This window comes from Ptychodera flava, chromosome 13, assembly GCF_041260155.1.
Source record: "Ptychodera flava strain L36383 chromosome 13, AS_Pfla_20210202, whole genome shotgun sequence".
NCBI lineage: Eukaryota > Metazoa > Hemichordata > Enteropneusta > Ptychoderidae > Ptychodera > Ptychodera flava.
The window spans coordinates 38,039,021-38,051,491 of NC_091940.1; the positions used below are offsets into that span (position 1 = coordinate 38,039,021).

Consider the following 12,471-nt stretch of genomic DNA (forward strand, 5'->3'; position numbering starts at 1 on the left):
TTTCCTCAAACAACTTCCGGGTTAAAGTTCTAGGAAATCCCATAAGTTGCAGGAAAATGCCGTTGTCGTTGTCGTCATGAACGTGGCACCGCTTAAACTTTGACTTCAATTTGCTTGGTACTTTGAAAGATTCCTTTGGCTTTCGATACAGAATTAGCATCGTGTTTAAATGCTTAAAGTGTGACTCTCTAACCCGTACACGTAACTTATCGCCGCCGGCGGAAACACTTAAGTTTTCTGCAGCAGGGTTGGTTGCCCTGCTGGTATACGATATGGAAGCGTCCTACGCAGAAGCTACGTGAATATTGAAGAACACTGACCAACACTCAATTTTTTCTTGCCAGCTACCGTTCGAAAATGGTTTGATCTCTTGAGGAGTTGGTAATTTGATCGCCAGTTTCGTAATTTCATCCAATCTTTGCTGTTTGAGTTTTTCACAAACAAAAAGAGAACATGGCCAGTTCAGAATTTCAAGAAGTCAACCCCGATATGTTGGATATACTTGGTCTAATAGGAAGAGGTGCCTTTGGGGCTGTGTATTGGGCCAAACATACCGATTGGCAAACGGAGGTTGCTGTGAAACTCTGTGAAACTCCGAACAGTGGTCAAAGGTAAAACAAAATTTTAGCAAACTACTAAACAAATTTTATTTTTGTTTGTTTGTTTGTTTGTTGAATTATGATGTATTTAAGTCTCGTTCTTTGGCTCCAAGAGTCTACTTAAACTCATATATGTAGTACTAGTAGAGTACATACATCTGCCACAGGGGATGCATGTACTGGTAGCATCACAAACAGCAGAAGAATCTTTAAACTCACATGGCAGATGGGGAGTGCAGCTAAGGACAAGGATGATTGAAGGAAAAAGTCAACACGCAAATGTCATCATAGCCTGCCAATTTTGTAAGAGCATTGAAAAAAGATAACCGGTACAGACCAGAGTGTCTTGGTATTATTATGGATATGCAATGGTGAATTTACCTCTATACTTTAATAGTGATTGAGTTACCTAAAGCCAACTGATAGCACAAGGAACATATACAATTAGCGTTGATCGCAATTTTGGGTTTGTTACTAAATATAGCTGCACATGTGCGACTTTCAGACAAATATGCTGAAATTCAGACAAATTTTGTCGTTGTATGCACGGCTGTTGTTGCAGCTTGTAGTCTCAGTCATCAATTCATACGAATAAGCGTGACGCTAAATAGCCATTGTAACACTCGCAGGTTTTATTGTCGTCGTTTATGCGGAAAATGCAGACAAATATTTATTTATGCATATTAATGAGAGAGAACAGTGACGTCATTTGCGATCAGCGCAATTGACATACCATCCTCTCGGGTTTTTTCACTCTTATAAATAATGTGTTTGATCAATTTCCAATCACCATCCTGTATGATGCTGATTATAAACACTGTATGTACTCTCATTTATCTATATATATTTTGTGCATGGAGATGTACCGTTATTACAGATACATGTACCATATACTGATTAGACTTCAATTAGGCGAATGTACAGGGAATAAAGCAGTGAAGTCAAAATGAATTTCTATCTCAATGAAATACAAGGTTTAAACAAGTATGTAAGAAGAAAGACATGTATTGATGTATGCATATTCACCATTAAAGCATCACAAATTAGGGTACAAAACATGTAACTTGTATTTACATTTGTACTGGTACATTTTATCATGTCATTGATTGTGTTGTATTTTAGAGTTAGCATTTCAAACTGACTATTTAGGCAATGTGCAATGATGTCATTGTTCTTCATTATATGCAAATTTTAGATTAGATTTGTGGAAATTGTGCAAATCAACAATGAAGGATTACAAACTGCATCAACAGTCACGTAAACAGCACTAAAAAGTTTGGTCTGAATTTGTAGCAGAAGTGTCCAATGTCATGGTGTTCAGCTATATTGAGTAACAAACCTGCATTTACAAATAGCCCTATCAACTAAATCTGCACAGACATCAAACATTTTATTTTCTTTCTTGTTTCTTGTTTGTCTTACCTCTGCAGTGAAAGACAAAGCATTCTTAGTGAAGCGAGAAAAATCAGCAAAGCTAATCACAAACATATTGTGCGATTATACGGGATAACATTGTCCAGCAAACTATGCGGACTAGTCATCGAGTATATGGAAAATGGCTCTCTTGAAAGACTTCTTCGAAATCTGAAGGCAGAAGTGGAGATACCATGGCCATTGAGATGGCGATTTGTCCATGAAATATGCTCAGGCATGAATATTTTGCACACCCTGTCTCCTGTTAAAGTGTTTCATTTAGATTTGAAAGCTGGTAACATTCTTCTTGATGAACATTTGTCTGTCAAGGTAAGATGTAGATTAAGGATGTGCGATCGGAAAAAGTAAAAGTAATGTCAATTTTTTCAAATGGGGATTTTTGAATACCTACATATGTGAATAGTCCAAAACTGGGAAAAAAACATGGGTCACCGTGCTTGTTTATTTACAAAATGACATTAAAAATTCACGGTTTTTCACAGAATCACTAAAAATCACTAAAACAGGTCATCATTTTCATATTTATATCTTGATTGCATTTTTCGCGTTTACACTGTAAAAGAATAAATAAATTATAAACCTAAGCTACTTTGAAGATTTTACTTACATTAAAATTGAGTTCAAAAGTCATCATATTTATTTTTAAACCAAAATTGCAACAAATATGCCCCAAATTTTAGGAACAGAAGAGGGTAATTTATTAATTATTGATAGTTTCTACTAATGTCAATTTTCTCAAACTTTGCCAAATAATAGCACTTTTTGTGAATTTTCCAAAACCATATTTTGTTAGTAGGTCACCGAGCTCGATTTTTCACTATTTTGCAAAAACTAACTAGGATTTACAGGTTCTGGCGATAAACCATGCTCTCCTGGGTTTGTCGCACGAGAGCGCTCTTCAAATGCCGCTGACCTGCAGTGGCTACCTGCAGTGGCCCTGTCCAGGCATGGTCATGATTTAAGCCTACCATTAAACTTTAATGAGAGGGAAATGACAGAACAAAGCAAAGACTTTTAGGTTCTCCTACCTTTTAGAGTCTATATATTAATACAGCATACAAAAAATCACGTAATATTTATTGCCATGATGCTTATCGGTGGGGATTAGGTTCACTTCGCCGCAGGCGAAGTAAGTTGTCACACACTACGTGGAGCCAGGAGCCAATCTCATGCTACTAAAAAGTTGTCACTTATTGCTTATGCTTGTAGTAGAGTTGATCATGTTTCTAAGTTTGACACAATGCAAAACGCAGCACTGCTTTTTCATGTCCATGTTTATGGTTGCAGCTTGCCATGTGTTTTTTTTCGCATGATTTTAACCCATTACCTATCTTTCAGATCACTGACTTTGGTCTATCCAAACTAAGGACTTCACATAGTACTGGATGTGTAGCTGGTGGCCCTGGAGGCACAATCACACACTTTCCTCCTGAACATCTGGATAACATCAATTTACCTGTGACAGAAAAATTTGATGTTTACAGGTTTGTGAGTCACCATATTTTAACCTTTTAACCCCATTTCCAAATGTTAAGCTCCAACTGTACCATAGAAAACAATAGGAAAGGACCAAACCATGATTGTGAAATGTTAAGTCATTTAAGTTATGTAATACCGGTATTTAGCTGGTTTTCATCCTAACCTGTTAATGTTGATAATCATTTCTAGCTTAAAGGGTAACATCTTTAAAGTAACAATTTTGTGTAAGTGGTTTTCCTGTATATAGTTGATAAAAATACAGTTTAAGTCAAATGCAAGATTGTAAAGGTTGGTTATCTGCAATTATGATTTACAGTTTTGGTATTGTCATATGGGAAATCCTCAGTAGAGAAGAAGTATACAAAAGTAAGTGACTAAAGATTCAAGGACTTGCAAAATCATAGTTCATACCAGGTACCAAAGTGTCATTTCTTTAAATTGGGCAACAAACTGGAAAGATCAAATCAACATTTTCACTGTAGTTACCTGTAATATCCTTAGACCGTTACCTTTGTCATTTCATTGACGTTCAAAAGAAAATGATTAATATAATGTAGAAAGTGTCATGAATGAAATACCTACTATAACAAATTGGCAAAGTGTAGAAAATTTTCACTGTGTTTTACTTTTCAATCCACCTCATATTCATAAGGTATCAAATTGTCTGTACTAAACAGACGTTAGTAGAAAATAGCCATCACGTGACAGTTAGAGGTGTATATTAAATGAGTGTTTCCATGTTAATTTCCATACTTCTGTGCACTTCTGTTTCAGTACATTGCATATTTTTCATTAATGTCTTTGATATTTTATACATTAATATTCTTGATATTTGTAATCATGTAAATCAAGATCACAGATCACAGATCATTGATGGCTGAGTCTTTGATAATAGTATTGGAAGAATCACATTTGGTATTTTTTGTTCTGTAGATGCTCATTATTCCGAGGTAATCGCTATTGCTGTACGCAATCCATCAAACAGCCGACCGGATTTGAATGATATACCAAGTGATCTTCCTGATGACATGAAGCAAAAGCTTGTACCATTGATGAAACAATGCTGGGACCCAGATCCACAGAAACGGCCGTACTTCAAAGGTAAAATGCATCATGCTTAATACACTCAATAAGACAATGCTATTCTTCAATATTCCAGCCTGTGTTTAGGTCTGTATTTGTATTCAGAGAAGACAAGATGAGAACCAACCTTTATCTTTTTTCACCTCATTATGTCATTTCAAGGGTTTTCTCAACATCACTGTCAGAGATTTCATATGATATATTGCAATGGAACACGCTAAATTATGGCCATAATATGATAAATTTCTGGTGACAATTTACCCATTAACTTGTAATATTTTTTTAATTTATTGAGTCTCTTTAAGGAATTTCTCATTTGTTCATGTATAAGTATTAAACCAACATCTGTAATAAGTGAATATGTTGTGAGTCAGAGAGAAAACTTGTCATCAGTTTATTATTAAATTGCTTAGCGTACACATGGCTGGTTACAATCAGAACCATAATAGTACCTCTACTTTGTTCATTCATGGAAGAGATTTCTATTTTCTTGAAAATGGTAAGAGATAATTTGCTCTTCTTTTCAGATATGTCAGAAACTCTGTCATCAAAGTATAAGTCATATAAAGCTGAGATCAGGAAAGCAACAAGTAAAGTTCTTGATGAGATGGTATGTAGAATTGTAGGCTTTATTTCTGCAAAATCTGATGTCCTTTCTTTTTAAATACTGAATCTAGAAATGTTACTTGCAAAAACTTTTGTTTTGTGCTTTGTCAAATCAAGAGTACCAGTTTGAAAACTCAAATCAAGAGTATTGATTTGAAAAGTCAAATCCAGAATACCTGTTTGAAAAATTAAATCCAGAATTCCAGTTTGAAAAGTCAATCATTGTAAGAAATTCTTGAATTACTGTTTTCAGTATCGTAGTTGTGGTTTTAATGACATGTACATGCAACTGCAAGTTTACCATTATTTTGGGATTGTAACTATGGCAGAAGTTTTATCAGAAAATATAACATTCTCAATGTTTGCCATTCTTAATTTACCTTATATCTTGTATCGAGCTATATACAATATATTTACAAATTCTAAGTAATTTGTTTTTTTTAATCCCAGGTAAAATTGCCAAGTGATTTGATATTATTTTTTGTGAAAATGTATTTTTAAACAATGATTTACTCCTACTACCTATCTATGAACCCTAAAAATCAATTCTTATGACTTATGATTTTCAATTTACATGACTTTTCTCATAACCATTGCCAACTTTGGCAGTTCATGCAACAAATGTTTTATAGGGTGATATGTCTGTCAGGTTTTTACCATCTCATCTATACTCATTATTGTTACTGTAGAAAGGTGACTTATAATGGAAATATTTTCTCCTGTAGGGAAAGGCTGGCAAATTAGAAATTGAACTGAGTGAGCAATTTAAGCAAGTGTTGAAACTAGATGATGCAGTCAAACATACTCAAGAAAAGTTTGGAAGTATGTACAAACCTAGTACCAGGACATCTGTCAGTCATCACAATCCAACTCAAGCCATAGATGGAGCAAGTGGTGGCGATTTCAGAATGAATCAATTGAGACAAGTGAAAGAAGAAACAGACGCTGCAAGTTTACCAGGTACAGTCAGTAAAAATTTCCCAAACTTTAAGTGTGACAGACTCTCAACACATATCCTTTTCAGATGTACACTACACCAAGCTTCCGACTGAAGTTGATATGGCACAGATGGGTATTCAGTTTGAATACCTTTGAAACGTTTGAGTATCCTGACCACTATCAGAAAATTTTCATTTGTGCTATGATTTCCATCTTTGACAAAACAATACCAACAGTAATTTAACTTGAAGGTAGAAAAAATGAAATCTTGTATGGCTGTTCATCTGGTTCTATTTTGACTAAATAACTGTGCATCCCTCAGTTTGATTATTCTGTGTAAAAGCTTCATAAGAAATCTTATTTTTGAGTCATCATCAATCTCTACCCCATTCTATCAACCATTTCTTGTGTACTACTCAGCCTATGGTGTTGCTGGTACTACCAGTCCAGCAAATCAAGGTACCCCAGGCAATCCGCAATACCGATATGTATATCCATCCATGCAACAACAGCCACTACCGGTAAGAATAAACTTTACAATTTTTGTCATATTTTTGTCATGCGCACAAACTTTCTGTTACTATCATAAAGAGCAATCATGGTTGTTACTGTTCATTCTGTTAAACTCATTCATTATTATCCCATCCTCCCCAGTGTAAAGTGTTGATGTCCAACTTTACAATGGAAAATAGGATTGGAGTGAACAATGTCTTATGTTTCCCTCGTAAAATTTGTATGTATTTGATAAATCTGAATGTGACCAAAACTGACACATAGCACAACAGTGTTTTATTTCAGTTTTTGAGTAATCTTTGTCAGTATTCCATTCCTTTTTTGATTATCCTGAAATTATGTTTCACTTCAAGAAGTCCATCTGCTACATTCTTGATCATCATGGTAGTTTTAAAAATTATTGAAGGAACAGCAAAACTGTGGTACAAAAACGTGAGCCAGTAAAGCCCTCACTCATAGTGTCATCCTCATTTTAACAAACTCAAATCAAATATGAGTTCAAGGATCTAGTTAGCCTTTGAAGATGTAAAAATTATACCTAGGATAGGGATAACATTTGACTTACAAACTCTACGATATATGAAATAACATGATCAGATGGCCTTGCCACTCAGAACAGTTATATTTTGTATCTTTGTTTTGACATTGATGAAGACTCAATTCTGTTTCAAAAATGTTCCTGACAATATTGATAAAAGTAGATGTAGTTGACAACATATTGATGAGAACAAACATTTTCATGATACGTGATTGGTACTTGTCTATGTTTAGATGACAGCCCAAATAGCACCACAGCAAATGCAAGTTCCGCTAGGCTATCCAGTACATGCAGGTAAGTTGTTTATTTTTTTTGCTTGAGCTATTTGAAAGGGGTAAGAACTAACATTTGAAGATATTCTCAGTATTTTTGGCCTGTGAAACATGTATGTTTTCTAATTCTACTACATAAAGGTTGATGAAAGCTTTTGAAAAAATGCATTGTGAATACTATGCATTATTCTTGTTGACGAATAAATTCATGTTTATCCAAAAGAAAATTCAATTGACAGCAATAACATTACATATCACACCTACAGCCTGTGTCAACAAGTCGAGTGTCATAGATTTCGACACCATTTTTGGGGTAGAACATGAAATACCATTTTACAAACAAGGGCTAAACACTGGAAAATACATCAGCAGTTAAAAATAACACAGCTTTCATTAACATCATTATTTCTAAACACCCATAATACTTTTCCTGTACATAGTAAAGGAGTTTTGAGTTTATTTGACAAATTATATTAACAATAATGTGATGATGAGGATGATAACAGTAAATTTATAAGTTTTGGTTATCTATCCTTTTACTATTGTCAAATATTAACATATTGTCCCTGGATTTTCACTGTGATCTCTGTAACAGGCGATGTGTATAACATCTATGGGGCACCAGTACACCAACAGGTTATGAGGTCACCAATACCAGTGTCAGAGCCACAGCCACCAGCAAATCCAGCAGGTACACAAAGACTGAAATGTGAAATATGCAGGGACCATGTGTGCTTTTAATCTCAAACTTTTGAACAGCTCTAGCATTTCTATACCAAATGGACCTCCATTGGCGACAAGTGATAAAAATGATGAAACACTGGTATCATAATTTTTTCTCATTATCAGTGTTTTGATGCCTAAGCTCAGGTGAATTTGTAAACTTGTGATTTTCAAAGGCTAGTGGAAAAACAACAAAAGGAAAGTAGAGTATTAAAAGCAGTCCACATATACATAGTTTCTAAGATGACCAGACAAATGCATCGTGGGATATCATAAACAGTAACAGCTCAGATAACCAACGTTCATTTTTTATGATTGGTAACTCTGTAAGATAGATGTGTAGATCACCAGCCTATGACGGATTACATTTACTGCTTTACACCGCGTATTGGTGGCAAAAATGTTTCCACTATTGGTGGAATTCTTTTATTGAGATCAAAGCATCAGAAATCATCTAACCGACTAAATTTTATGATTTTTCAGATCCCAACAAAACAGTGACACCAAAAGACCTGATAGCCATCTCCAAGGCCCTTGGTAGTCACTGGAAGAACCTTGGTAGAACGCTTGGCTTTACAGATCCACAGATCGATACGATTGAAATCGACCACTTCCACTACGGTTGTCAAGAACAGGGTTATCAGATGATGTACCGTTGGTATCAAAAAACAGGCAGTGGTGCCACTCATGGTAAACTAGCTGAGGCATTAAATGCCATTGACAGACCAGACTTGGTCAGAGTAGGGCTGATGTAAACTCTTGAATCACAATGTCATTAGTTTGACATTTGCATCTCATGATTGGAATTAATCCCAATATTTTAATATTGCTGAAAATTAATAGGTTTCTCAAATTGGGAAGCCTTCTAAAGATGTGAAAGGATAAATTAGGTAATATACTTGCGTCATTGTAGATGTGATCAAGTCCAAAGTTTCCAGTGCTATGGACAAATTGCACACTGGAAAATGCATATAGGGATCCCTAGAGCTATTCAGTTCTACATGTTAATCACATGTAATGTTCAATACTGTTTCTACTCAGCAGTGAGTAAGACTGTAGCTTGAAATAACTTGACAACTGGAAAGTATCTCTTTTGAATCTGATTTCATCCAAATACCCTGTAATCATCAAATCAATATAATTCCCAGTGTATTTTGTAAGTACATGTAGTTGTAGGAAAAACCATGATGATTCCACAGGTATGTCATGGTCAGATCTCACACTAAAAACATCTAAGTATGTTATTTATGTCAATTGTCTTTTGCACACAGTGAAACAATAACTGACATGTAGATGTATGGGGAAAATGAACAATAACTGACATGTAGATGTATGGGGAAAATGAACAATAACTGACATGTAGATGTATGGGGAAAATGAACAATAACTGACATGTAGATGTATGGGGAAAATGAACAATAACTGACATGTAGATGTATGGGGAAAATGAACAATAACTGACATGTAGATGTATGGGGAAAATGAACAATAACTGACATGTAGATGTATGGGGAAAATGAACAATAACTGACATGTAGATGTATGGGGAAAATGAACAATAACTGACATGTAGATGTATGGGGAAATGAACAATAACTGACATGTAGATGTATGGGGAAAATGAACAATAACTGACATGTAGATGTATGGGGAAAATGAACAATAACTGACATGTAGATGTCTAGGGAAAATGCACAATAACTGACATGTAGATGTATGGGGAAATGAACAATAACTGACATGTAGATGTATGGGGAAATGAACAATAACTGACATGTAGATGTATGGGGAAAATGAACAATAACTGACATGTAGATGTATGGGGAAAATGAACAATCATGACTTATCATGGTTCACCAGTTCTTTGTTGTGAATAGAAAGTTCAGCAAGCTATCAGTCTTGCAAAGGCCAACAAAAAACGTGCATTTCTGGTAACCCAACTCACCCTAGGAAAACCTGCTAAACCTAGACATTTTTTTCATATTTGCAGACAATTTCAAGTGCATTCACTAAATTTTATGATATTTTATGGGTCTCAGCCAACAAAAATAAAATTAATAAAAGATTTCCCTTTGACCTACCTACTGAAATTTTAGGGGCATGTTACCAGAAACACATTTTTGATCTGGCCAAAGATTTATTTCATTACTGTTTCCAGAGTTGGCAATGTTGACAAAATACTATTTTGTGTATGTCTATGATTTTTATTGATTTACAAGACTAGATTAATAGGAATGCTTTCAACCCATGGTTCCATTTCAAAGTATTGGATCAGTTGTATTTTCTGTATACAGGGACAGCAGTGTGGAAAGTTAGCAATTGTGATCGTTTTGAATTGTAATAAGCTGAAAACTCTTGACACCTTACAATTCAGAAGGCATTAATATGAATCACAATAAAAATGTGCTGCAAAATTACAGAAAAACAGGAATACTTGCAAAATGTTTTCACCAGTATATCATTCTTAGGAATATGATGAAATCATATTTTTTGGAATGTTTTAGTTTTTCATATCTATATGTACCGGTAGCTTGTTGTTTGGAAGGGAAACCTGCATTTATAACTTCTTATCATGAAATAAAATATAACTGTGCCAACATTTATCCCTCCCAAAGTGACAAATCAATGATTAACTCCTATAAATAAAAGTAAACTGTTAATTCCTTTACTGATTAACCAAGAAAATGCAAATTTATGCAGTAGTTTGAGAACCTGGCTGAGCAAAATGTTATCTTTTTCTATAGACTGATGAGTTGTCATTCCTCAGGTCTGACAAACATGGTAATACAAATATTCTTGTATGGTACAGAGTTGATATAGATCAGTATTACCTTTCCAGTGCTGCAAAAGTACTAGATTTAACTTGTGTGAGTTGCCATGTACTGATCCTGGCGCTGTAAAATTCCAGGTGGCTCATCTCAATCTGTATGTAGCATACAAATTTCTCATCCAAATGCTTGTGGTAGATTACACAATGAATTGCAAGGCAAAGGCTGTAGTTTTAAGTCTTAAATAAAAGATGTGACATACCAGAATTTCAGTGTTAATATAGAAGTGAAAATTCTATCGTCTGGGCACCATTATAACTAGTGTTGTAGAGATCAAACTGTTCTATATTTACTTAAGGTTCCAAGACAAGAAATTGACCTCTTTAATCTAACAATTCTCTGGCGGTTAATAAGCTCAGAACCCCCGCACATTATACATTTTCTGAGAGCCTAGATATAGGGGAACATTTTGGTAACCACAGTGTCACCATTGTTTACATAACTATCACGTGACAGGTAATTTGCATAACCTTTAAAAAATTGGTTTTCCCTATGTTTTGTCTCAATACTTCAAAATGTCTAAAACTTGCTGAATTGCAAGCTGTTACAACGCTCTTCAAAAATATGTCTCAGATTTTTTATATCTTGCTTAGTTTTTATTTGAGCAAAATTTTAAAGAAATCAACTAGGGTTAAATTTACCCCTCTGGAAGTTTTTCTGGCATAAAAATTGTTCGAGAAAGTTTAAAAAAATTCTAAGACACGCTTTGGCAGATCCTTAGAACAGCTTGCACTCCCACAAATTTCAGCCACATATCTCAAAGCATTGAAACAAAACATGCAGAAAACCGATTTTTGAAAGGTTATGCAAATTACCTGTCACGTGATAGTTATGTAAACAATGGTGACACTATTGTAACAAAAATGTTCCTCTATATCTAGGCTTTCCGAAAATATATAATTATTAACCACTACAGAATTGTTAGTTTAAAAAGGTCAATTTCTTGTATTGGAACCTTAAAGCAATTCAATCAATACTTTATCATAGTGAGCCCTCTCGGCGAAAAAAACATGCCACTGACTAAAGAAAGTTCTTTCACACTAGAAATTTTTATATACTTCATGTATACAGCTAATGTAAAGAAATTACCAGACACTCTGACGTTGACTCAGAATTCAGATATTTTGTCGTAAGAGGGCCCACTGCGTAATCAGTCATTTTCCATGTCTGTGTTTCTTTTTTAATATCATTAGTATGCATAACTGATAAAAGAAATTTTGTTAGTTTTGCAGCCAGGGTATCATTATCCTTCTGTTTAATAAAATCAATATCATATCCTGCCCATTAATTGTAAGAATGGTGATTATCTTTGAGACTTAAATGTCATGGGGAATTTTTCATAAGTCAATGGTAAATAAAGAAAACTCAAAATAAAGCTTTGAAAATTTGTCCTTGAATGTCCAAAATGCTGCGTTCACTTTTAACCCTAATCTTACCAAGTTCATATTTAAGCCAAC

The 12,471-nt window shown here is 34.6% G+C and overlaps 1 protein-coding gene across 1 annotated transcript; it reads left to right on the forward strand.

Moving 5' to 3' along the window:
* The first annotated feature begins 21 nt into the window (after nucleotides 1–21).
* On the forward strand, nucleotides 22–12,389 carry LOC139148390 (receptor-interacting serine/threonine-protein kinase 3-like). The gene is made up of 11 exons (XM_070719825.1): nucleotides 22–611; nucleotides 2,030–2,342; nucleotides 3,372–3,517; nucleotides 3,829–3,878; nucleotides 4,446–4,613; nucleotides 5,123–5,205; nucleotides 5,927–6,161; nucleotides 6,561–6,661; nucleotides 7,425–7,485; nucleotides 8,059–8,154; nucleotides 8,670–12,389. The coding sequence occupies exons 1-11, from the start codon at nucleotides 454–456 to the stop codon at nucleotides 8,939–8,941; spliced, it is 1,683 nt and encodes a 560-aa protein (XP_070575926.1). The 5' UTR covers nucleotides 22–453; the 3' UTR covers nucleotides 8,942–12,389.
* Nucleotides 12,390–12,471: the final 82 nt, after the last annotated feature.

Bases quoted from the DNA above. Each gene is read 5' to 3' on its own strand.
- LOC139148390 (XM_070719825.1), top strand. From the start codon at position 454: ATGGCCAGTTCAGAATTTCAAGAAGTCAACCCCGATATGTTGGATATA. The intron at 4,614-5,122 runs GTAAAATGCATC...TCTTCTTTTCAG, and splicing joins GAAACGGCCGTACTTCAAAG to ATATGTCAGAAACTCTGTCA. The intron at 6,162-6,560 runs GTACAGTCAGTA...TGTACTACTCAG, and splicing joins AGACGCTGCAAGTTTACCAG to CCTATGGTGTTGCTGGTACT.